Genomic DNA, 24,550 nt, shown 5'->3' on the forward strand with positions numbered 1-24,550 from the left:
GGACCAGAGAAACTAAGGTCTCCTAGTCTTGTGCCATCTTGGACCCAGCTCAGACTTCCATTTTTTTGTTGTTGTTCAATTTTTTATTTTTTTTTCTCAATTTTTTAAAAGATTTATTTGAGAGAGCAAGAGCACGTGATGGGGGAGCAGTGGGAGAGGGAGAGAATCTCCAGCAGACTTCCCCCTGAGGGTGGAGCCAGCACAGGGCTCGATCCCCCCACCCTGAAATAAGGACCTGAGCTGAAACCAAGAGTTGGTTGCTCAACAAACTGAGCCACCCAGGAACCCCTTTTTTTGTTTCATCTTAAGAGTATATTTTATTTATTTATTAAAAGAGAAATATTTTATTTTTTATTTTAAACTGTTAGGATTTGACCACAGGTTAGTTCCTTGTTGGCAAACGAATACATTAATAAATTCAAGAGTGTAGTTTTTATTTATTTCTTTATTTGGGGAGGAGGGACAGAGGGAGAGGGAGAGGGAATAATAAGCAAGCTCCACACCTAGCTCCTAGCCTGATTCCAGGTCTGATCTCACGACTCTGAGATCATGACCTGAGCCGAAACCCAGAGTGGAATACTTAACTGACTGAGCCACCCAGGTGTCCCAAGAGTGTAGTTTTTAAAAATACTTCTTTCAACATAAAATGTTAGATCTGGAAAATACTTGAATAAAAATATAAACAAGTGCACATTTTACTAATATTTTTATTGAAGTACAGTTGACATACAGTGTTGAGTTAGTTTCAGGTGTACAATTTCCTTATTTGACAAGTGTGTATGCTATGCTACGCTCACAAGTGTGGCTACCAGCCGTCACTGTAGAATGCTGTTACAGTACCACTAACTATATTCTTTGTGCTGTATCTTTCATCCCTTTGACTTTGAAACCTCCATTTTAATTTAAAACTCTCAAATCTTTATTTCTGAGGTGACAGGTAGCTAGCTATTTATTGGGTTCAGGAAGTTAAGAGGAACCCACTTCCTATTTCTAGATTAAATAATGCAAACCCCCATCTCAGATGAGTGCATTGAGGAATAATCCTCACAGTGCTCAAAATGCCACATTTTTATTACAACTTAAAGAGCTACCCACTTTTCAAGATACGTGCACCCTTTGCCCATGTCTCTGTAGTTTGGTTTTGTGGTTTAATGCCTCTTGTTTTTTATGTCCAGATTTCAAGGGGTATGCTTATTCTCAACAGTGTTTTTCTGCTGACATTTATGTAAGAAGATTGTATGTTGTATTTCACAAACTCAGTACAACCTTTTCCCCCCCTTCCTCCTTAAAGCAGTGTGCAGAAGAGTCTCAGTTATATTCCAACTGTCCTTGTTAGATTTTCATTTGGAAAATCCTGCTGGGTGTCAACAAAGGGGAATGCGAATTCTGGATGGGCCTGGGACTAAGAAGCCATTTTACTGCCTACAAAGAGCAGCGGTCTTTGGCAGTGTTTTAAGTCTATTATATTGTAGCATGATAATTTGCTACGTGTGTTTACTGTGTTTTAATTTCCTTTTAGGAAAGGAGAAGTCTCAGGAGATAAGATCAGAAAGGTATAGGGTAGTCAGGTCACGTGGGCCTGGTAGACGAGGGGGTAAGGACTTTGGATTTTGAGTTAGAGATGTAACCAGGGTTTTCAGTGAAGGAGTGACATGATCTGTCTGAACATTTGAAGGGTCATTCATGCTACTATATTAGAGAGCAGATTCGGGGGTGGGCGAGGTGAGGAAAGTTCACAGGGAAAGAGTGAAACTGAGGAAACCAGTTAAGCTATTGCATTAGTCCAGCCTTTGACTTAGGTAGTACCAGTGAGGAATATATGAAGTAGTTATATTTCACGCATATTTTGAGAGTGGAGCCAACGGGATTTGCTAATTGATCAAATATGGGATATGAATGAAAGAGAGGAGTTGAGGATGATACTAAAGGTTTTGGCAGAGCAGCTGGTGAATAGTTTTGTCATTTACTGAAACTAGAAGAGGGGTAGTTTTGGAGGGGAAGATCAAGAGCTCAATTTTGAGTGTGTTACGTGTGAGATGCTAGTTAGACATCTGAGTGATGCTGAGTAGGTAGAAGGATATAGAAATCTGGATTTCCGTGCCAAGGGAGGTGGAGGAGTCAGGGTTCGGAGATAAAGCCATGGGACTAGTTGGGATCACGAAAGGAGTAAATATAGATAGAGAAGAGAAGTTGGAGGATTGATCATTCCAACTTTCCAACTTTTAGAAACTGGGGAGATGAAGCGAATATAGCGACTGGGACTGAGAAGTTGCAGTCAGTAATGTGGGACGTTTCCCTGAGGCCAAATGAAGAAAAGGATTTCAAGAAAGAGAGTGGAATCAGGTCGGTCAGTTGCTGTGAATAGATGAAAAAAGATGAGGATTCAGAATTGACTCTTGGGTTTGATTGTTTGTTTGAAGTAGGCTCCACGCCTGGTGTGGAGCTCAGTGCAGGGCTTGAACTTGCAACCCCGAGATCAAGACCTGAGCTGAGATCAAGAATCAGCCACTTAGCTAACTGAGCCAGCCAGGCACTCCTTGACTGTTGGTGGTGGTCTCTGGGAACATGGCAAATAGTGTCTTTTCTTTACATCACTACCTTGCTTCTGTGGATTAAAACACTAGCTGATATTCTTGTCATTTGCTCTGAAACTTCACTTCCTGTCACTGTTTCACCCTTGACCTCTTTATGTTCTCTAGTTCTAAACTTTGGACTCCAGACCCTGACTTTAATTTTCATTTCTTTCTTTCTTTTTTTTTTTTTTTTAAGATTTATTCATTTTAGAGAGGGAGAGAGCAAGTGAGTGTGCGCATGTGCAGGGGGAGGGGCAGAGGGAGAGAAACTCAAGCTGACTCCCTGGTAAGCCAGGATTCTGATGAGGGGCTTGATCCCACAATCCTGAGATCATGACCTGAGCTGAAACCAAGAGTCAGATGCTCAACTGACTGAGCCACCCAGGTGCCCCTTATCTTCATTTCTGGTCTCTTCCCTCAGTTTTCCACACTTTTCTGACTCTTCTCAGGATGTTGCATGTTTTTTTTCCCTTAAAAGCTCCGGATGTGGTTTGTTCTCCTGGGCCCAGCATCTTTCGCTGGCTAAAGTAGGATTTGTAACTATTTTTGGTGTGTGTCTTGGACTGCTTTGGTATTCAGGTGAGGTTTATTAGGCCCCTTTCCAGGAGAATATTTTTAATTGCATAAAATAAAATACATGAGATTACAAAGAAAATCAATTATGCTGGAATGTAGTTATCAAAACAGTAAAAACTAATTTGTAATAAAAGTACATTTGCTTCTTTATTAATGCATTAAATGACATATTTTAACAGTTTTCCTAATAGCTCTCATAAATTCAAAATAGTGATATGTGTGGGGAAAAAAAAAACCCCAAAACCTCAAAGTAGTGATATGTGTGACATTTCAGTATACCTGCAACAACTACTATGTGAAAATCTATGTGATTTTTATTAGTGTCGGAGTCACCACAAATACTGTCAATACTAATGTGGTTTGTTGCTATGTTAATAAGAGAATACATTTTTTATTTAATATTAATTTAATGATAATAAAGATAAAATTTTATTCCCATCTAAGTCTTGGGTCCCAAGTTAAGAACCTAGAGAACTGTAATGCTGGTGTGAGCAGACCATTGCATGGGCCACCAGGTGGAAGAACAAGCCTTGTCTACCTGGAAGCATACTGTTACTTTGGCCCCCTGGCACCTTCTCTGCCTGTGGGTGCCAGGGCAGGTTCTTGAGCCAGAATAGTAATTTTATAAAATGTATTTGAAAGAAAAAACAGAACACTCATTGTAGATACCGTCATCCAATGTAGTATGTTTGGCTTGTTCTGTACTAGATTCTTTCAAGTTTCAAAAATTTGCCTCCTCGTTTCTTCTTTTGCTGCTGTATACTTCTTTTTCTTATTAGCTTATCCAAAGCTGTTTTAAGACCTGCATTTTATGCTTCAGGAATCAAGTGTGAGCACTCTGTCTACATCCTTTGTCTTCTGGGGCAGGGACAGCTAGAGAGGGAATCTGGTGGTTTTGTGCATTCTTTCACTTCTTGGCTGCTTCTGCATTGTCTTCCAGTGGCAAAGGGCCCTTCTCTTAGTGGCAAAGGAGTGAGTTCTGATATTTGGGGCCAAAGGTCAAAGAGAAACCATGCCCATTTTAAAATTGGGTTGTATGTTTTCTTAGTGTTGAGTTTTGAGTTCTTAGAATACTTCTGGATACCAGTCCTTTATCAGATAACGCATTTTGCAAATATTTTCTACCAGTTTGTGGCTTTTTTTTTTTTAATTCTTTGAACGTCTTTCACAGAGCAGAAGTTTTTAATTTTAATAAAGTCCATTTTATCAATTTTTTTCTTTCATGGATTATGCTTTTGGTGTTGTACCTAAAAACTTATTGTCAAACCCAAGGTCTCTTAGATTTCTTCCTTTGTTATCTTCTGTAAGTTTTATAGCTTTGTGTTTTACATTTAGGTCTATGATCCATCTTGAGTAATTTCTGTGAAAGATGTAAAGTCAATGCCTGGGTGTTTTTTGTTTTTGTTTTATTTGTGGATATCTGTTTGTTTATTTATTTTAAAGATTTTATTTATTTGAGAGAGAGAACACAAGCCAGGGGAAAGGGCAGAGGGAGAGGGAGAAGCAGACTCCCTGCCAAGCAGGGTACCCAACACGGGGCTCAGTTCCAGGACCCTGAGATCATGACCTGAGCTGAAGGCAGACACTTAACCAACTGAGCCGCCCAGGTGCCCCTATTTTTAATTTTTTGAGGAACCCCCATACTGTTTTCCACAGTGACTGTACCAACTTGCATTCCTACCAACAGTGCACGAGGGTTCCTTTTTTCCCACATCCTCACCAATAGTTGTTATTTCTTGAGTTTTTGATCTTAGCCATTCCTACATTATTCTTTTTATCAGTGCATAAAATATCATAAAAATCTACCTTTAAACAAATCTAAAAAAGTTATTTCAATAAGTATGAAATAAAAATGTTTAATATTAAGAAAGTGTCAAAGTTTAGTTGGTAGCATTTTCAGTTGCACATGGAATAGTCAGACATCTGAATCAATGGCATGGTGAATTTTACAGAATATGGTAGATGGCAGTGGGATGTTTTAGGTTCAGCTAAACATTTGTCTTCAGACTGGTAAAACTGCCATAGGTCTCACTTGGCAGCACTTTATTCAGAAGGATTTAGGACAGAAACTATAAGTAAGATAGTGAGAGTCCTGGAGCACCTGGCTGGCTCAGTCGGTAGAGCATGTGACTCTTGATCTTGGCATTTTGAGTTCAAGCCCCACATTGGGTATAGAGATTACCTTAAAAAGAAAAAAATCTTAAAGAAAAAAAAGATATTGGGAGTCCTTGCAGCCATCCATGTAGTAGTTCATATTTTCCGAAGTGCTCTTCTGACAACTTAAGTTCAAAGAAATGTTATCTACATTTGGTGCTGCAGAGAACTCCATAGGCATAGTTTCCAGGATCCTCTGCAAGGGACATGCCTAATTATATGTCACCAGACCAAGAGAAGCTCAGAAACATGGCTTCCTACTAAGTGTTTATCGTACTTCCAGTCCAGATGCAGCTTACTTGTTTGGCAATTTCTGTCATAAGCAATGTTGCCAAGTAATGTATAGGTTGCATGTTGTTTTAATCAGGTTAATAGGGATTATCCCTAAGTCACATTCTCATACATGAGGAGAAGGGGTTTTGCTCACCTTAGGTAGACAGTCATGCCTGCTGGCTTTTTATTTATAGTTTTTGTTTTAGTTATCTTTTAAAAGGCTTTTCTTACTCCAAGATTATAAGTCTGCATTTTCTTTCTTTCTTTTTTTTTTTTTTTTTTTAGTCTGCATTTTCTTTTAAAACTGACCTCATTTTTTAAAAATGTACTTTTATCTTTGAGCCACCATTTTCTGTATGGTGTGACATAGGAACCAAAACTTTTCCAAATGACGAATCAGTTGTTTGGATCATTTATTGCATAATCACTTGTTTTCCTATTAGTTAGAAATGTCGCTATTAAGAGCAGTTATTATTAGGAGATAGTTCTTCAGATTAATAAACATGTATATTAAAATATATACTTTTAAAGCCATAACTTATTCGTAATCTTATATGATTATGTATTAAACTTTTTTTTTAAGATTTTATTTTTAAATCCTCTCTACACCCAACATGGGACTCAAAGTCACAACCACAACCCCATGATCAAGAGTAGCATGCTTCCCTGACTGAGCTACCCAGGTGTGCCCCATGATTGTGTATTACATTGTATTATCTGTATGCTAAGAATTTATAGGGTCATCTTTTTTCTCAAAGAAAGTGTGTGTAGTCTGAAGAGGGGTATATATATTTTTTCTAAATAGTTTTTCCTTATTGAAAGCTGTTAGGCTTATTTAGGTGGCCTTTGAAAGCTGAGCTGCTCAGTAAAGTAGAAAATGGTGAATAGGGGGTTTGAACAACGAGCTTCTAGTTTTAGACCCGCCACTTCACTGACTGCTACTTTGTGCAAGTCAGCATCTCTGTGTTTTGTTTTGCTTAATTAAACTGCATGAATAATAATCCCTATCCAGCCTACTTCTGACTATTGTTTAGTGTTAGATGGGATAATAGATATAAAAGCACCTTTAATTGGAAAAACAGTTTAAATGTAAGGACTTACTGCATCTTAACTTTTCCTCCCTTTCTCTTGTAGGTAGTGTTGGTGCTTCTTTTCAGTGCCAGTCCATCCATCACGACCACATTTGTCATGATGACAGTGACAAGGTGAGGTCTGTGTTGATGTCTATCATGGTGAAAATGCATGTTGCCCTTATACTGTTGGGTTCATTTGCATAACTGTGGACATAGGGCCAGGAGGGTGTGCACAATGTTGAGATCCAGAGGGCCTTCCTGGTTTATGTGTCAGATTATTAGACTGTTCCAGAACACTTGAGGATAATTTTCAGGAGGTGGGCTGGACTCTTGATAAACTCTTCATTTTTTTACCCTCATCCCCGTCACTTGGCTTCCTCTTGCACAGAGTGAGAGCATTATCTTAGTGTATGAACAGGTGCTCCCAACACTGCTAATTATCTCAACAATTTGTGTCTGTTTCTAGTTTGAAATCTCTTAGCCATTTTGATTTGGTTTTTGTAGTTGATTGTGTTAGATTATGGTTTCTTCTCATACTTAGTTTTTTTCTCTGTATCCAAAGCCCAATTTAATGGTGAGGATTGAGAACAGAACCTGTCTGTTTCATGCCAAAGAAACCTGCTTTGGGCCTGTTTTTTTGTTTGTTTTTAAAATCAGGTCCAAACTGTTGGTAGTTCTGTTTCATTTAGGTGTTTTGCTTCTTCTCTAAAGAAATCTCGTCTTGGGGGCTTTCCAGTACTCATCAGCACCCTTGATGGCCCAGCCCTTGGAGTAATTACTAATGTGGGTTTGGTGTTTGGAACATCTGGCTGCTGATGTTGGATGGGCTTAAATTTAGTCTTTTCCATCATCAGTTTCCAGTGGCTTCCCTCCCATTTCCTGTGTCTTACATGCAGGAATGTATCACTCCCTTGGTAGTTTTCCCAGGCAGACCAATCCAAGTGATCTTTTTCTCTGCTGTTTTAATCAAGATCCTCCTCCCTCATCCTGTTGGAGCTAGATCAAGAAGGTGGTTGGTCATTGGGATTTTCCAAATGGCTTTCTTTGTTCTGTGTGTTGATCTCTGTCTTTGTGAGCTTTGCTCAGACAGATTTCAGTCTGTTTACAGAGAGAGTGGCATGCTTTTAGCATTCCAGAGTCTCTTTTATTATTACAGTAATCCAGAGTCGTGGATTTAACTTTTAACTTATTTTAGAAGCAAGCCACTGAGACTGCTAGACTCTATAGTTGGCTCTATAAAATTCAGTATACCACAGGTTGTAGAAATGAGCATTTGAAAGTGAAAGAGTGATGATAGAGGGAAAGGCAGAATCACTTTAGGCCAGTAATATTGCATACATTTGTGCTTTGTAATTGTGAAGATGTTTTTGGGTGAAGGTCTTTCCCCTGCTAAGTATGATATGCTTTTCTCTATTTGTTCGTTTGTCGGGGTCATGCCGAACTGTGCTCTGTTCTGTCTCCAGGTTCAAGGGTCTGGAGATGAGATTTCTCTCCACCTATGCCAAAAACTTGCCATCTACTTTAAAATGTTTTTGCTCCTAATTTCTGAATCTTTGTATGACCAATTTTGTTGTTTTAGGAGATGGCATTTTTTTCCTGAAATATGTGGGGAGAGGGAAGAGAACTTAAGAGCTTTTGCCACTTGATCTGCCCAGTTCTCAAAGAATTGTGAGAAACTGCTCTTCCCTCTCTCCTGCTTGCCATGTGTATACTTATGGTTATTTTCCCAGAGGGGAAATGGAGAGAATGGATTCGTCTCTTGACTATGTATTTATAATTTATTCAACTGATTCAGTCAAATGTATTGATTGGCATCTATGTGTCTAAGCACTTAGGAAATGTATCAGAATACAAAACAAAGATTGCTGTTTTTTCAAGTGTACAGTCTAGCTGGCAAGGCAGACAATAAAAATAAACTGTTAATACATAAATAATGGAATATGTTAGAATAAGTGCAGTGGATTAAAGAAAATATAGAGCAGAATAAGTGAGATGAGAACCACCAAGAGTTGGATAGTACAGATTGCAACTTTCTATAGGATCATCAGGCATTTTTCTGGGGAGGAAAACAGTAGATAGCATGTTTAAAAATCAGATCTTTATGTCTGCAACAGCTGCTGACTTCGTTCTGTAACAAATCGGTATTGGTTTTGCAAGCAAAACCAAAAATGAAACTGCTACCTGATACATACCACTTGAATGTGCGTATGCACACATATACACTCACAATACATTCTCTCACTTTGAGAATTGAAGGGATTATAGGGCACAGCCAATTTAGCCCTCTTTTTAAAATAAACTTGGAAGCTGTGACCCCACTGGTAGAAATGACTTGTTCAGGAGTCACTCTGTAGTGCTGGGTCTAGACCAGATCTTCTGTCCCCTGTACAAGTCATGCAAAATAATTGCTTAGGTATTCTGATTGTGGAAACTGTCAAAACACATGTTTATGCCTTGCTTAGTATCCTCATTTAGCTTTCAGACATGATCCATTTCTCAGATCTGGGAACCAAAGGTGATTTTTCTTAAAAGTGGCCTCAATCTAACTAAACTATGTGTGACTAGGGATGGAACCAGGGGTGAGATGAATAAAAATTTTTTAAAAAAGGTTTTATTTTTTGTCAGAGAGACCGAGAGAGAGGGGGAGAGCGCACAAGCAGGCAGAGGGAGGAGCAGGCTCCCCCTGAGTAAGGAGCCGGATGCGGGACTTGTCCTGGGATCATGGCCTGAGCCAAAGGCAGACACTTAACCGACTGAGCCACCCAGGCGTCCCAAGATGAATTAATGTGTAGCCTCAGTGGTACACTTTCCCAGAGTGGCCTGGAACACTTCCAGGAAGGCTGGTCACTTGAGAGAGGGAAATGGGAGAATTCTTTCAAAATTGGCATGTATGTGAGTGGCTACTCAGAGTTCTGGACAAAACTTCCTTTTGCTAGCCATTTGTCAGAGAAGAAGACATCAGTCTGGTTTGTGTACAGGTAATGCCATGCAGACTACTTTTAGGGAAGGTAGGAAATGTGTTACTGGTTTTTCTTTCATGACTGTATACTTTCTTTTAATCTTGATCTTTTACATTTTTTAATTTTTAAAAAAAGTTACATGTTGATTATAAAAAGATATGTAGCACTACTTTTAACCCCTCTACCTAGAAGTAACAGTTGGAATTTAGTATTAACAAGATTAATTGAAGTTATATTTGTGTAAAATATTTTTTATCTTTGTAAGTGGTGGTTATTAGTATATTCAGAGTTGTAGAACTATCCCCACCATCTAATTTTAGAACAATTTTAACATTCCTCACTCAAAAACCCATACCTGTTAGCAGTCACTCTCCACTATTCCTTCCCCCAGCTCCTGGCAACCACTAATCTTTATGTCTTAATGGATTTGCCTCTTCTGCCGATTTATAAATGGAATCACATTATATGTGGCCTTTGTGTCTGGCTTCTCTCACTTAGCGTAATGATCTCCAGGTTTGTCTATGGTGTAGCCTGAATCACTCTCCATTCCTTTTTATGGGTGAATAATATTCCATTGCGTGCATCTGACACATTTTGTTTATCCATTCACCAGTTGATAGGTATGTTTCCATACTTTGGTTATTATGAATAACATTGTCAGGAACATTTTTGTGTAAATGTGTTTTTGTTTAGTTGGTCACATGGTATGTTTTTAACATTTTGAAGATCTGCCAAACTGTTTTGCAAAGTGGCTGCACCATTTTGCATTCCAACACATGCATGAAGGTCCCACTTCCTTCACATCCCCATGTTTACATCCGACACTCTTTGGTTGTCTTTCAAATTATAGCTGTTGTAGTGGGACATCTCAGTTGTTGTCCATAAGGGACATATGTTTTAATTTGCATTTCTCTAATGACTTAAGTATGCTGAGCACTTTTTTGTATGCTTATTGGCCATTCCAAATCTTATGGTCAGTAAAAAAAAAAAAAAAAAAAAAAAAAACTCAGTTAAAGGTCTTTTTTATCATTCTCGGAGATTTTATTTATTTATTTATTTAAGCACAAGGGCAAGAACAGTACACAGAGACAGACTGTGTCATAAGAAAACTCACTCTCTTTGCATTCTCTTCATGGTGAAAATAAAACTAAGTTGCTCTGCTTATCTGTGGCTGTGTAATTAATTACCCCAAAATTCATTGGTGTAGAGCACTTGTATCTCTCATGATTCTGGGGTTTCTTATGCTCAGGTAGGTGGCTCTTGCTTAGAGTTTTCTCATATGGTTGCAGTCAAATTGTGGCTGAGGCTGGAGTCATCTTGAAGTCTTCAATCACATGTTTGATGGTTGATGCTGGTTGTCAGCTGGGACTTCAACTGGGACCTTTGGCGCAAGCACCCAAATGTAGTGGGGGTTTCTTCATAGCATGGCAGTTTGATTGCAAGAGTGACTGCTCCAACAGGACCAGACAGATGTTGTATGGCCTTTTATGACCTAACTTCAGAAGTCACAAAGCATTACTTCTAGCACAGTCACAGAGCTGCCCAAGTTCAAGAGGAGGGAACCTCAGTCTCACCACTGGGGAGTAATGTCAACGTAAGAAGAAGAGAATGAAGGGTGGGAGAACTTACTATGTATGGTCATCTTGGGAAATATAATCTGCATACTATATGTACTTGAACATCAGTTAAAATGGCTGCATAATGTTCTACCATAAGGATACATGGTAATTTATTTAACCTGTCTTTAATTGTAGAGCTTTAGGTCATTTTAAAAAGCTATTATGCATTTATTCATACAGCAAATATTTATTAAGTCCCTACTATGTGCCAGGCACTGTTGAGTCGCCAGGATAGAGTGGTGGAAAGACTAACAAGGAAGGTCCTTGTTCTTCTGGTGTTTATTTTTTGTGAGAAGGGCAGAAAATGAACTGTATATGTAAATCAGTAAATAATCAGATACTCGTGAGTGCTGTACAAGTAGTTGGGCAGTTGGCTACTCTAGGTGTTAGGGAAGGCCTTTAAGAAGGTGACACTTGGGACACCTGTATGGCTCGTTTGGTTAACCGTCTGCCTTCAGGTCAGGTCATCATCTCAGGGTCCTGGGATGGAGTTCCAGTCGGGCTCCCTGCTCAGCGGGGAGTCTGCTTCTCCCTCTGCCCCTCCCCTTACTCATGTGTATGTGTGCTCTCTCGATCTCTCTTGAATAAATAAAATCTTAAAAAAAAAAAAAGGTGACACTTAAGCTATGGTCTGAATGATAGGGAGGAACAAGTTGTGAAAATCTGGGCCATGAGAGAAACATCACAGGGAGAGGAAAGGGCTAGTGCAAAGGCCCTGAGGCTAGAAAGATTGCCCAAACAGAAGGAAGGCTGATGTGCACAAGCAAGGTGGATGAGGGTAGAAGTGGTATGAGATGAGGTTGAAGAGGTAGGCACAGGGCAGGTCATGTAGAACTTAGTAAGCCAGGGGAAGTTTAGTTTTCGTTCTGTCTGTTACAGGAAGCCTTTGGAAGGTTTTAAAGCAAAGGAATGACATGGTCTTATTTATATTTTTAAACATCCCTTTTGCTGCTGTGGTAAGATTTTTTTCTAACTGTGGTAAAATACACCTAATTTAGAATTTACCTTCTTAATCATTTTAGGTCTGGTACAGTTCAGTAGTGTTAAGTACATTCACATTGCTGTGCAACCAAACTCCAGAGCTCTTTTATCTTGCAAAATGGATACTGTATATGCATTAAGTACTAACTCCTTGTTCTCTCCTAAACAGCCCCTGGCAACTACCATTCAACTTTCTGTCTCTATGAATTTGAGTGCTCTGTGTACCTCATATAAATGGAGTCACAAAATATTTGTATTTCATTAAGATTTATTCATTTGAGGGAGAATGGGAACATGCACAGGGGGTGGGGCAGAGGAAGAGAATCGCAAGCAGACTCCCCTCACAACCCTGAGATCACCACCTGAGCTGAAACCAAGAGTTCCACGCTCAACCAGCTGAGCCACCCAGGCGCCCCATATTTGTCTTTTTGCGACTGGCGTATTTCACTTAGTGTTGTCAAGGTCTGTTCATGTTGTAGCATGAATGTTGGAATTTCTTTCCTTTTAAAGGCTGAATAACATTCCGTTGTATGTATATAACACATTTTGTCTATTCGTTCATCCGTGGATGGACACTTGGGTTGCTTCCACGTTTTGGCTCTTGTGAATATGCTGCTAGGAACATAGATGTACAAATATCTCTTAGAAACTCTTTCAGTTCTTTTGGGAATATACCCAGAAGTGGAATTGTGGAACTGCTATACTGTTTTCCAAAGTGGCTGCACCATTTTGTATTTCACATCCTTGCCAACACTTGTTATTTTCTGTTGTTATTGTTTTTAATAGTAGCCATCCTATTGGGTGTGAGGTCGTATCTCATTATGATTTTGATTTGCATTGCCTTACTGATATAGTGATACTGAGCATCTTTTCATGTGCTTATTGGTCATTTATCTTCTTTGGAGAAATGTCTATTCAAGACCTTTGTCCCCCCCTCCTCTTTCTAGAGAGAGTGCGCACACGTGTAAGTTGGTTGGGGGGGGCAGAGGGAGAGAGAATCTTAAGCAGGCTCCATGCCCAGTATGGAGCCTGATGCTAGGTTTGATCCCATGACCCTGAGATCGTGACCTGAGCCGAAATTAAGAGTCAGATGTTCAACCGACTGAGCCACCCAGGTGGCCCAGCCTCTGCCCATTTTTAAATCAAGTTTGGTTTTTGTTTGATTATAGGAGTTCTTTATGTATTCTGGGTATAACTCCTTATCAGACAGGTGATTTGCAAATACTTTCTCCCATTCCAGAGGTTTCCTTTTTACTCTGTTGGTTGTGTCCTTTGCACAGAAGTTCTTATTTTGGGGGCACCTTGGTGGCTCAGTCGATTAAGCATCTGACACTTGGTTTTGGCTCAAGTAATGATCCCATGGGTGATGGGATTGAGCCCTGCCTCAGGCTCCGTGCTCAGCAGGGAGTCAACTTGGGGATTCTCTCCCTGTACCCTTCCCCCTCCTTGCTTGCTCACTGCCTCTCTCTCTGAAATAATCTTTTTTTTTTTAAGTTTTTATTTTGAGGGAATTCCAATTAATCTTTTTCTCTTGTTGCCTGCGCTTTGGTGTCATATCCAAGAAATTATTGCCAAACCCAGTCTCATGAAGGTTTTCCCCTGTGTTTTTGTTTTTTTTTTAAGATTTTATTTATTTATTAGACAGAGAGAGAGACAGCCAGCGAGAGAGGGAACACAAGCAGGGGGAGTGGGAGAGGAAGAAGCAGGCTCATAGCCGAGGAGCCTGATGTGGGGCTTGATCCCATAACGCCGGGATCACGCCCTGAGCCGAAGGCAGACGCTTAACAACTGCACCTCCCAGGCACCCCTCCCCTTGTGTTTTTACCCTAAAAGTTCTATAGTTTTAGTTCCTAAGTTCAGATCTTTCATTCGTTTGAGTTAATTTTTGTGTGATAGGGTAAGGTAAGGGTCTGTCTTCATTGTTTTGCATATGGATATCTAGTTTCCCAACACCATTGCTGAAAAGAGTGTTCTTTTCCTATTGAATTGTCTTGGGACCCTTTTGACACTTTGGGGGTCATTTGACCATATATGCAAGGGCTTATTTCTGGGCTCTCTATTCTGTTCAATTGATCTATGTATCTGCCCTTATGCTGGTACCACAGTGTTTTGATTATTGTAGCTATGGAATAAGTTTTGAGTGATGTATTTCTTGAGCCTGGATTGCCAGAGTAGAATTGAATCAAAGGATATGAACATTTTTTTTTCAGCCTTTGTCTTTTTTGTATATTTTTTCACACATATGCATCAGTTTATGCTTCCCTATGAGAATGCCTGTCTCGCTTCCTTTTCACATTGAATAGCATCCATAATGTCAAGTTACTTTGTGAATGATTGATGAAAAGTGGTTTCTAATTGTTTTAATGAGTATTTCTGTGATTACCACTGAGGTTGTATAGCTCTCTATACATCATTTGTTCCTTAGTCACTTACAGCTTTTTAAAAATTGGTCTTTTGCATAAGTTTCTCTTCTTGTAGGATATTCCTATTTTCCTATCACTTTTTAAATCTTCTGTCATATTTGCAAAAAAATGCCCAGCTTTTAATTTTTAGTGACTTTTTTTCCTGTTCAGAAATTTAAAATTATTTTGGGAGCAAGTCTGTTGGTGGTCCTTTGAAATGTATTTTATTGCTTTTACTTCTAGGAAATCTGTCTCCAGAATATCTTCAGATATTTCCCTACATTTTCTTAAAGTTTTTAAATTTTACATTATGCTTTCTGAGCTTTATGGTATTATATGATGCAGTGTGTTTTTAAATAGGTTCTCTCTTTGCCTTATTGTGGAATATCTGAGGTGATTAGGAATACATTGTAATGTTAGGTATTTTGAGATTATTGTTACGTGGCATTCTTATCTTGGCTTATGAAATATCATTGCTTTCTAAATTTAATTTGTTTTTATTTATAAGACACTGTCATAACAGGAACAAGTAAGCAGAGGAGAGATAAATAAACTTCTGTGGGAGCTTAAATTTTATATTTGCTCTATAAAGAGTTGTCCTGCTTTAAGGGTTTTTATTTAAGGTGATCATTTCTGTTTTGTGTGAATCTGCTCAGGTAACACACTTTCTTCTTTAACTTAAAGTTTGGAAAAGGCCTCTTGAATGTGGCTTGGACCCGAGGGTACAGGGTTTATAGGGATGTGCCATGTATCACAATGTCTGTACAAAAGCACCCTGCTTAGTCAGTGTCTTAAATGTATGTCATCAGTGGAAGCTACCAAGAGAACCCTGGCATTTTCATTGAGCTGGCCACACCTCATGAATGCAGCGTGTTAGAATTCAATAGCCAGGGGCATCATCCAGAGCAAGGCATCAACTATGCAGTCACATGAGCTCCCCCAGCATTCCCTACAGGAAATTCTGTTTTCCATTAAACATGGTGAAAGTTACAAGATAGTCCTGTGTTCTGATCTGCTTAGAGAACATTCTCATGTTCCTTGCATCTTGACCATTTAAGACCCCTCGCATTCCCATGTCCCTTTTTGGCGACTGCTTTTTCGTTATCTTCTCCAGAGTGAAGGTGCTAGTTGTCTGTCTGCTTTTCTCTTTCTTAACCAGTACTTATACTAGGATTTATTTATTTTCTTGAAGCACTTACGTAAGTATAGTCCATGTTTAGTGGCTTTTGGGGTCATATTTTACTTTAGTGTCTAATTCTTAATGATTTGAGTCCTCGTTCCTTTTAGTTGCAGTTGACCAGTTTTAGCGGGCCTTCCTCTCCAGGTGTTTCTGGGATGCCATAGGTATCTTTTCTGGTGGCTGCCTGCCCTCCTAGCTAGCCCTTTGACTCAGGACCTGTTGGTCACCGGCTTTTCTAAGTGCTGCTCCTCTCACTAGTGTCACTTTGGCCCCAGTCTGGGCCCACTTCCTAGGTTATCGCATTTAATAAGACCGTAGTAAAGGGTCAGGGATTTAACAGGGAGTTGAAACAAAGAGAATTTAAAGCTGGGTATGAAATATGGCTGTTCTCAGAGTATCCTGGCCCAGGTTTTGTTTTCTGGGCTTCTCTCCCTAGTCCTTGGCCTACTGCAAGGATAGAATTAGCCTGTCTTTCCCTCAGGGGATGCCCTTAAACACTGCTGTTTCCTCTCCAGAGTTGACTCCCAACTACTTGCATTTACTGTTGGGTGGAGTAAAAATTGGCTCAACTTTTTAGGAGGCAATTTAGCAACATTTCTCAAAATTAAAAAACAAAGACCCTTTGAAACAGAAATTGCATTGTTAGAAATTTACCTTTATGGATATATTTTCTTTTTTAAAGATTTATTTATTTATTTGAGAGAGAAAGCACAGAGGGGGAGAGAGAGGGAGAAGCAGACTCCCTACTGAGCAGGGAGCCTGATGGCAGGACTCAATCCCAGGACTCTGGGATCATGACCTGAGCCACCCAGACGCCCCTATGGATATTTTTTTAAATGCAGGGCAAACTGTATGTGTGTATGAGAGTATTCATTGAATCTTTATAATATCAAAACACTGAAAAAACCCACTAAATATAATACTTTGTCAAAAATAAGAGATGGTTTATCCCTAAAAATGAAATAACAGGCTTTTGTTAGATCTGTATGTGGTTAACTCTTTTCGTTGCCTGGGGCTGTCCAATGGATTTTTAAAAACTATAGTATTAGCATATGATTTGCCCTGAAATTGAGCAGCTGGATCAATTTAGAATGAGAGTCATAGCAATTAGAATTGCTCCCAAGATGCGCCCTATTTGCCAGAACAGAATGAGCAAGGTGACTTTAAGATCTCTGCTTCAGAGGGTATGCATTAAGGCAGGTCATGCCTCAGAGTCCACTCTTTCTCACTTATCCTGCTCCAGAGATCGAATGTGCCATGATGTGCAGTCCATGCTTTATGGTGCACCCTTGCCTCTCCATTTCTGGTTCAATCTCGGTTTCTGTTTTTCCTGTTTTTGGCTCAGCTTATCTTAGGCACTCAGGTTTATTTACTCATCTGTCTTGAACTCTTTCCTGGCTGATGGCCTTTCACCTGGTTCTGCTTTTTACCCCCTTCTCACCTTCACTGCCCTGAGAACTGTCATGGTTCAGTCCCCGGCATCTCTCACCCATACTATGGGAACAGCAGTCTGCCCACTCCTCCATCCCAAAGCTGGCTATATTGGGGGAGGCTTTCAGTGGACTTGGGTTTGGGTGCACCTTTGCTGCCCCTTTCAGGTCTTTGGCAGCTGTAGCTGGCAGCTGCTGATAATTAACCTTTCCAGTCAGACAGGTGGTAACACTTAAGGGTGAAAAGTGCTTATGCTGATGTTTTGCATTAGATCAAGTCTTGTCATGGTTTTGGATAATGTGTAGCCTGAATAGTGCTAGGCCAATACACCTTTCCACTATGTAGCTTCATCTTCTTGGATCCTTTTAGCTGGTTTTGGGGAAAGGAGGGAAATTTTAAGGGAGGAGGGTGAGCAGCGCTAGCTTTAGGAAATTTTGAAATGTCCTCTTTTGTCTCCTCGTTCCTCTCTTTTACTACCCATTCTACTTTTGTCTCTCCTTTCTTCCTGGGATTTTTCTGTTGAGAAAAACGTTGGAATTACCAATGCTATGAAATATCCCATAATTAATTGAACTATTGAGTGCTTGCCGTGTACTAGAACCCTTGCGAGAATCAGACTTAGTCCTTGGCTTCAAGGAGTTCACCGTCTAATGGGCAAAAGATTCAAGTAAATACGTATTTACATGGCAGAATGATTAATGCTATGTTAGAACACAAAATAGAGACCACTAACAGCAGTAGTGGTTGGGGTTGGAGTGACATTACAATCAGGAGACTTGGCAGTGAATATGATGGCACAACCCTATTCCTGACAATGTTAACAGTGGGAAACTGCCTCTTCATTATAAAGGTCACCGACTCCCAGCAGGAGGATCATTCTCTACCCAACACCTTTTTTGACAGGCCACAAAAGTGTATAGCATTTTTCCCCCTCTGATATTTTTCCTCTATGTGCGTGGTTCTTCAGCATCTGAACAAGTGATTCTTTATCTGCAGCTCTTCAATTATGTGTTTCAGCATTTTAAAATAAGAGATGCCGCCCCTTCCCTTTTTTGTGTATTCTCTACCGGCCAGCATTCTTCTCATACATGATAACAAAGGAGAGATGGGACCTGCTCTTGAGGGGCTTACAGTTTAATGGGGGAAACACACATTAAGTAAATACTGTAAGGAATTGTGTGTGATAGGTGTGTGTAAAGGAACAAGAAAGCCTATAGCCTCAGTCACCTCTCTTACATAGAGGTCCTTCAGATAGTCATTATGTTTAGAGTGTGCGATGTCTTAGAAATACAAAATTGAGCACCAAACTAAATTTTATATTTACTGTTAGGCAGACTGTTTATCACTTACATAAAATTTATTTGTGGTTATTGTTTATGCAGTGTGCTCAAAAATGTATTTCCGGCCATAGAACTCTTCAAATTCACAAGATTGGAAGTTAGTTTTCTAGAAGCAGATTGTGAATTTCATTATGAGATCTTCCTTAAGTTTATCCTAACATTATAGTTGTTTTCCCTTTGTTAAAAATAAGGAAGAGACAGGGGCACTTGGCTGGCTCAGTCGGTGGAGCGTGAGACTCTTGATCTCGGGGTTGTGAGTTTGAGCCCCACATTGGGTATAGCGATTACTTAAAAATAAAATCTTTGAAAAATAAGGGAAAGAAACTTAATTCTAAGTTCGGTTGGCTAACCAGCAAATTCTGCCAAATGTTTAAAGAAGGCATAACACCATTCTTACAGAAACTATTCTAGGGAGCAGAAAAAGAGAGAACACTCCCTGATTCATTTCTAAGGCTAGCATAATCTTTGTAATAAAACTTCACAAAGACATTACAAAAAATGGAAAATAACAGCTATTCTCATTTAAGAACACAGATGTAAAAATCCTAACCGACATGTTAGCAAACCAAATCCAACAATATATAATAAGGGTGATAAAACAGGATTTTATTAGGAATGCAGAATTGGTTTAACATCCAAAACCAGTCAATGTAACTCGCATATTAACAGAAAAATTTTATGATTATTTAATAGATGCAGGAAGATATAAAATTAAACATCCCTTTATGATAAACTTTTAATTTAGAAGTGAAAGAGAACTCTCTTAATTGCTAAAGGGATCTGCAAAAACCTATTGCAAACACCATACCTAATGGTGAAATGTTGGGAGTTTTCCAGTTTGGGAATAAGACAAAAGTGCACATTCTCATTTTTTCTGTTTTAGCATTGTGCTAGAAGTCCTAGCCAATGCAGTAAGACAAGACAAAAAAAGGGAAAAATGTGTTGGAAAGAAAGAAATTGAATGGTCATTATTATCTGCCAACAGGATTATATATACAGAAAATTTAAAAAGATTAACTATTAGAATTAATAATTATATAATTATAGCTATATAATTATATAATATACATGTATATAATTATATCTATTTTTAGAATTAGTAATTGTATCTAAAACCTGGAATAAACCAAAGAACAAAAATATGTAAGACTTGTATAGAAAATATAAAGCAATATTGAAAAAAAGTTGATGACTCAGGTAAATAGAAGGATACATCTTGCTCATAGATTGAAGATCAGTATTGTAAAGATTCATCCCAGATCCAGTTCAGCCCAATCAAAACCTCAGCTGTTATTCCCATGTATTAGAATGGTAGGGCACCACAGTAGATAATCCCAGTGACCAGACATATTTGAAAGAGTTTTAATATTTTCCTATTTGGTAAGCAGTGATTGGTATGTTTTTATTTTAGAAGTGAGGGCACTTAAATTACTTGGGTACCTCAGGAAGAAGCTTTTAGTAGTCATTCAGTTTTTACTTCTATTGTGAAAATTGATTTTAAAGAGCAGTCTTGGAGTCAGAAGTCTCAAAAAGCTCTTGCTATAGTCAGTTACTTTGCCTACAAGTGTTGTGCTGTCCCTAACCATGTGTGGGTATTTAAATTGATCCTGGTCAATTCATTAGATGCCTTAGCCTCATTTTGAGTGCTCAGTAGCCACATGTGGCCTCCTTTTGGATGGTGCGGATATTGACCATTTCTATCATAGAAAGTTTTATTGGACACCACTCCAGCAAGGCTTTGCACCTTTTTGAACAGACACCAAATAAAATTTTAGGTGTACTGAGGTTGAGCAACTATTCTGTTATAATTTACCACTTGCCACATTGGGTTGTCAAAAGTGGCCCAGCTAAAGCCTATCTCACTGGTTGGGTGTTTATTAGCAAAATACTAGATTTTCCGGTGAAGAAAATCAATTAGAGAAGAAATTGCAATACAGATTTCATACTATCCAACCTTGAGTTATGGGATTATTGTTTACATCTAGGCGGACTTAATGGGTTAAGCCCTAAGAGCCCAGGGAGCTAAGATCTTAACCATTTGAGAAGGTTTTTCATGGAGTTTGCCTCACAGAGGATTGACTGAGGCCCAAGGGGATTCACATTAAGCTTAAGGGATGGAAACCCTGAAGGACTGTAATAGATTTTTGCTGCTGAGATTCAGCACTTGATGAATCTGGCTCTTTTGATTAGAGAGCTCTTAAATGGTTATTTCCCTTCCCTTTCCCAGTTTTTTTCTTCCTTTCCTCCTCTCATCACATAGCTAATATCCAGGTATACAAGAAAAGTGGTTTCGGAGTGGTCTGGATTATGTAAGGAAGCTTGTGCAGCTGAGGTTCTGCTGGAAGCTAAGTGAATCTACAGCAGTACATGAATTATGAGGGACTCAAGTTAGAAACCCATTGCGTTGGTTGCATCTAAAAGTGGTTGGGATTTATGACTGTCATGAAATGAAAAAAAAAAACACTTTACAGTTTGGATGTAATCATCTACAAACTGGCTGCTGTGGAAGACAAAGCGCTTTGGGAGGAAGAGTCAGCTAGATAAAAGGACTACATAATGGAGGTGTGGGGCTGGGGGAGGGGGTGTGTTTATCGAATCAGCGCCGGTTATATCATTTTAGCTTCTCTTTGTCCAGGAATTGTAAAGCTTGTGATTTATTGCTGGAACTTTGATTCAGAGTTGTTAAGCACTTGCTGTTGTGTTTCAGGCTGTATTTGGACCTTGGGGTTACAGGGCCAAAACAGAGAGCCAGTCCTCTGATACGGGAGACAAATGCACACAAATAATTACCGCATAGTGTTAATTCATACGTTTTCAGAAGATCCTTAAACATCAGTTTACTCTGATTCCTTAATTTTCCACTAGGCAGCTAGGCCCAGAGCAGGAATGAGACTGGTTTAAGTAATGCCAGAACTAGAACCTGAATTTTTTGCTGATTGGACTACCCTAAGATATGATTACCATTCTTGATGGCATCAACCAGTTTCCTGTCTGCGTAAAGTCCACTTCTTGCATAATGCCCCCTTGATGGCCCACCTTTCCTCAGATACCACTTAGCTGTCTTTTCCTTGCATTTATTGTGCTTTTATGGTCTGTCTTCCCTTTTAGCTCTCGAACGTGATCAGGACTGGCTGCATGCCGTCTGCGGTCTTTGTACCCATCTCATTTCCCATCCTTAGCACGGTCTGAATAACTGTCAGGTTTAATTAAGCCTTAGAGTTGGACACGTTGGGTTCCAGCCTGCTTGCTTCTTTGGGAGACACCTTTGACTAATCACCTCCTTCTACATCAATAAAAATTCCACCTCTGGGTCCACATAAATACATATTATATAATGAATTGAGTGAGGTTAGTTACTGTTTGATTGCCGAGTTTTGGATGAGGGAGGCATGGCCCAGAAGCCATACTTTAGGAAGAGAAGAGGTATACGAATTGGGAGACACTGCCGGCCCCAGGGTCCCGTTCAGTAGCTGGGGCCTTACGGCGCGCCGGGTTGAGAGGCGGGCCGGAGCGGGGCTGCGCAGCGGCGCTGTGCTACGAACTCTGTTGCCGGAACTAGTCCCAGTCGCGCGCCCGGACGCGCGCAGCGCCGCCCCGCCCCGCCCCCTCCCCCGCGGGGTGGAAACAAAGGGGGCTCAGCGCGCGGAGCTGAGCCAGGGGGGAAAGGGGCGGAGCGTCTGGTGGTCTCGCGCTTTGTGCTCGCTAGGTTTGTTCCTGTGTGGGGGACGAGGTGGGGAGGCGGGCGGCGACCTCGAACCGTGAAGTGGGAGTGCCGCGTGCTCGCGCATCTTGCGGCCTGGCGGCGCGGGGCGTCGCCTGCGCGCGCAGCGGAGGGTAGTGCGCCGGCGCGGCACGCTGTGTTCGCGAGCACTGAGGCGGGGTGCGGCGGGGCTGGACGGTGCCGCGGCCCCGGCAGTTAGGGCCCGGGGGCGGAGAGGATGGAGCCCCCGAGGCGTTAGCCGACTCTATAAGCTCTGAGCGTGCAGCTGTTTCCTAGCGTGGCCCGTGTGATGGTGCCGGGAGGAAGGAAGCGCCGTGACAGCGCCTCGGTCGGAGCCCGGGTTCCGGGGGTGAGGAGGCCCGGGGACGGCGGAGCTGGCGAGCTGGCTGCTGGCTGGGCGAGCGGTCACAATAGGAGGCGGTGGCCCAGCAAGGAGCCGCGGGAGCAGCCCCGCAGGGCGGAGCCTCCCCTCGCAGGTACTGGCCGCAGCGGCCGTTGGTTCCCGCTTGAGGGCGGGACGGGCCGAGCCGAGCCGAGCCGCAGGCCGTTGGGAGCCTGCGGGGCCATTCCCGGCAACCAGGAGGAGGTGTGGTTGCCCGGTGCTTGGCGGGGCGCTCTTTGTTCCCGTGGCGGTGGCGTGGAGGTGTGGGTGCAGCCCGCGGGACCCCGGCCCGCGGCCGCCTGGCAGATGGCCTCTCTCTCGCGGTCCCTCCCGTTTTGCAGAGGCGCAGGTGAAATGATGTCACCCAGGAGAACGCGGAACCCGTTCGGAAGGGTCCTTTTGCGTCCTTCTGCTCTGCGGGTTTCTGGACAGGCTGCGTTTTGTTCTCAGGGGATGGAAGTTCTTCTTTTCAGAGCTGAAGAATGAGAGAGGTTGGTTTTGAACCAGGAATTTTTCAAATTATTGAGAGCTAAAGAAAATAAAGTTTTTGTGTCCGTGTGTAGGACCTGTAAGAGACATAGTTTTTTCTTCGTGCTACGAAAGTTGGGTATGCTAATTCTTCCACCATAAATAGAAATTAATACTTAACGTAGGTCATTGCTGGCATCATGTGAATTGCCTTCTCTTACGTGGCGCACTTAACTTTGAAAATTTAAGTGTATGCAACTCGTACACAATCGGTTACTTTAGAATTGCAGGCCTTTTGGGATCGTGTTTGGCCTCGGTTACAGGTGCTATTGTTAATACATTTACTTCAGTTCAACAGCAAGCAGCCCTGTTAACACTAGGCTCAAATTAAAAATCCATTTGCACAGTTTTTGTGAAATCAAAACTTACTAAAAATCTAACGACAGTTGGGCTCAAAGTAAAATTTTAACTGTCCTCAGACAATATACTGGAAAGGAAGAAATAAGACTTCTTTAAAAGTAACAATACAAGACCAAATATAGATAGATGTTAGGTCAGTTGTAGTGAAGTTGGGACATACGTGCAATCAGAAGATGAAATTACTAGCTGGAATTTTAAATGAGAATTGTATCTCTTCACGTACTTCTTTCTCCAGTTCTTGCTAGCTTGTAAACTTAATTGGAATAATATTTCTTTTTGAAAACATATTAAACCTTAAATCTGTTCATTATGGGAGTTCAATTTTAAGTTGATTTCTATAATTTTCTGTGAGACTTATCTTTTAAGAGATTTGGTGGACTTTAAAGGCTATAGTTAAATAAATTTTGCCACAAACTGGCCATATGGGCCACAGGGCCTCATCTGCAAAATATGAAAGTTGGATTTAAATGATGTTTGTGGTCCCTCCACCTCTGATATCTTCTCTGATTCTGGAAGGTAGTTTGTTTCTGTACTTGTTGAGGTTTATGTACCCGTCCTGTTTTTATAGCTGAACTAAGTTTGCAAGTATTAATCTGAGTAAATATTGAGAACCTGACTTTTGAGGGAGGATGGACATACGATGGCATAGTTAGGCATAACTTAATCTGTTAGCATCATAATGTGGAGTGTAGATCTATTGTCTCTCTGCCAGCAGCTTTGGATGAACCTTTTGGTTACATTGCCAGACTCTTTATTTGTGCTCATTTTTACTTTTTTCCAAGGTTGTCGGTGGGAAGTATGGATGAGAAATCCTTGAATAAAAATCTAAAATGATCTCTGTGGAAAGATTACTGGTCAAGATTATCGTTGTTTTCTGGTGTAGTCCATCTGTTTCTCTCTGTGCTGCCCCAGTTTTGTTTAGGGCACCTTCATTTTTTAATTCGCTTTGCTGGTTTTTATGTAGTGTCTGGGTCTACTTACTAGGTTTTTGGTTATT

The 24,550-nt window shown here is 40.6% G+C and overlaps 1 protein-coding gene across 10 annotated transcripts in view; it reads left to right on the plus strand.

Annotated features, from left to right (window-relative positions):
• Positions 1–24,550, plus strand: part of RNF38 (ring finger protein 38) — a 129,011-nt gene that overhangs the window by 57,000 nt on the left and 47,461 nt on the right. For 3 of the 10 annotated variants that reach the window (XM_045780786.2, XM_045780787.2, XM_045780788.2), the window contains exon 2: positions 6,711–6,781. In XM_045780786.2, the coding sequence (XP_045636742.2) occupies positions 6,711–6,781 (71 nt within the window). Of the gene's footprint in view, positions 1–6,710; positions 6,782–22,156; positions 22,269–22,349; positions 22,760–22,961; positions 23,157–24,550 lie in introns of those variants that run through there. The other 7 variants (XM_045780783.2, XM_045780782.2, XM_045780789.2 and 4 more) reach the window with 5 other exon arrangements.

This window comes from Ursus americanus, chromosome 18 (assembly GCF_024610735.1).
Source record: "Ursus americanus isolate L20-20 chromosome 18, mUrsAme1.1.p, whole genome shotgun sequence".
Taxonomy (NCBI): domain Eukaryota; kingdom Metazoa; phylum Chordata; class Mammalia; order Carnivora; family Ursidae; genus Ursus; species Ursus americanus.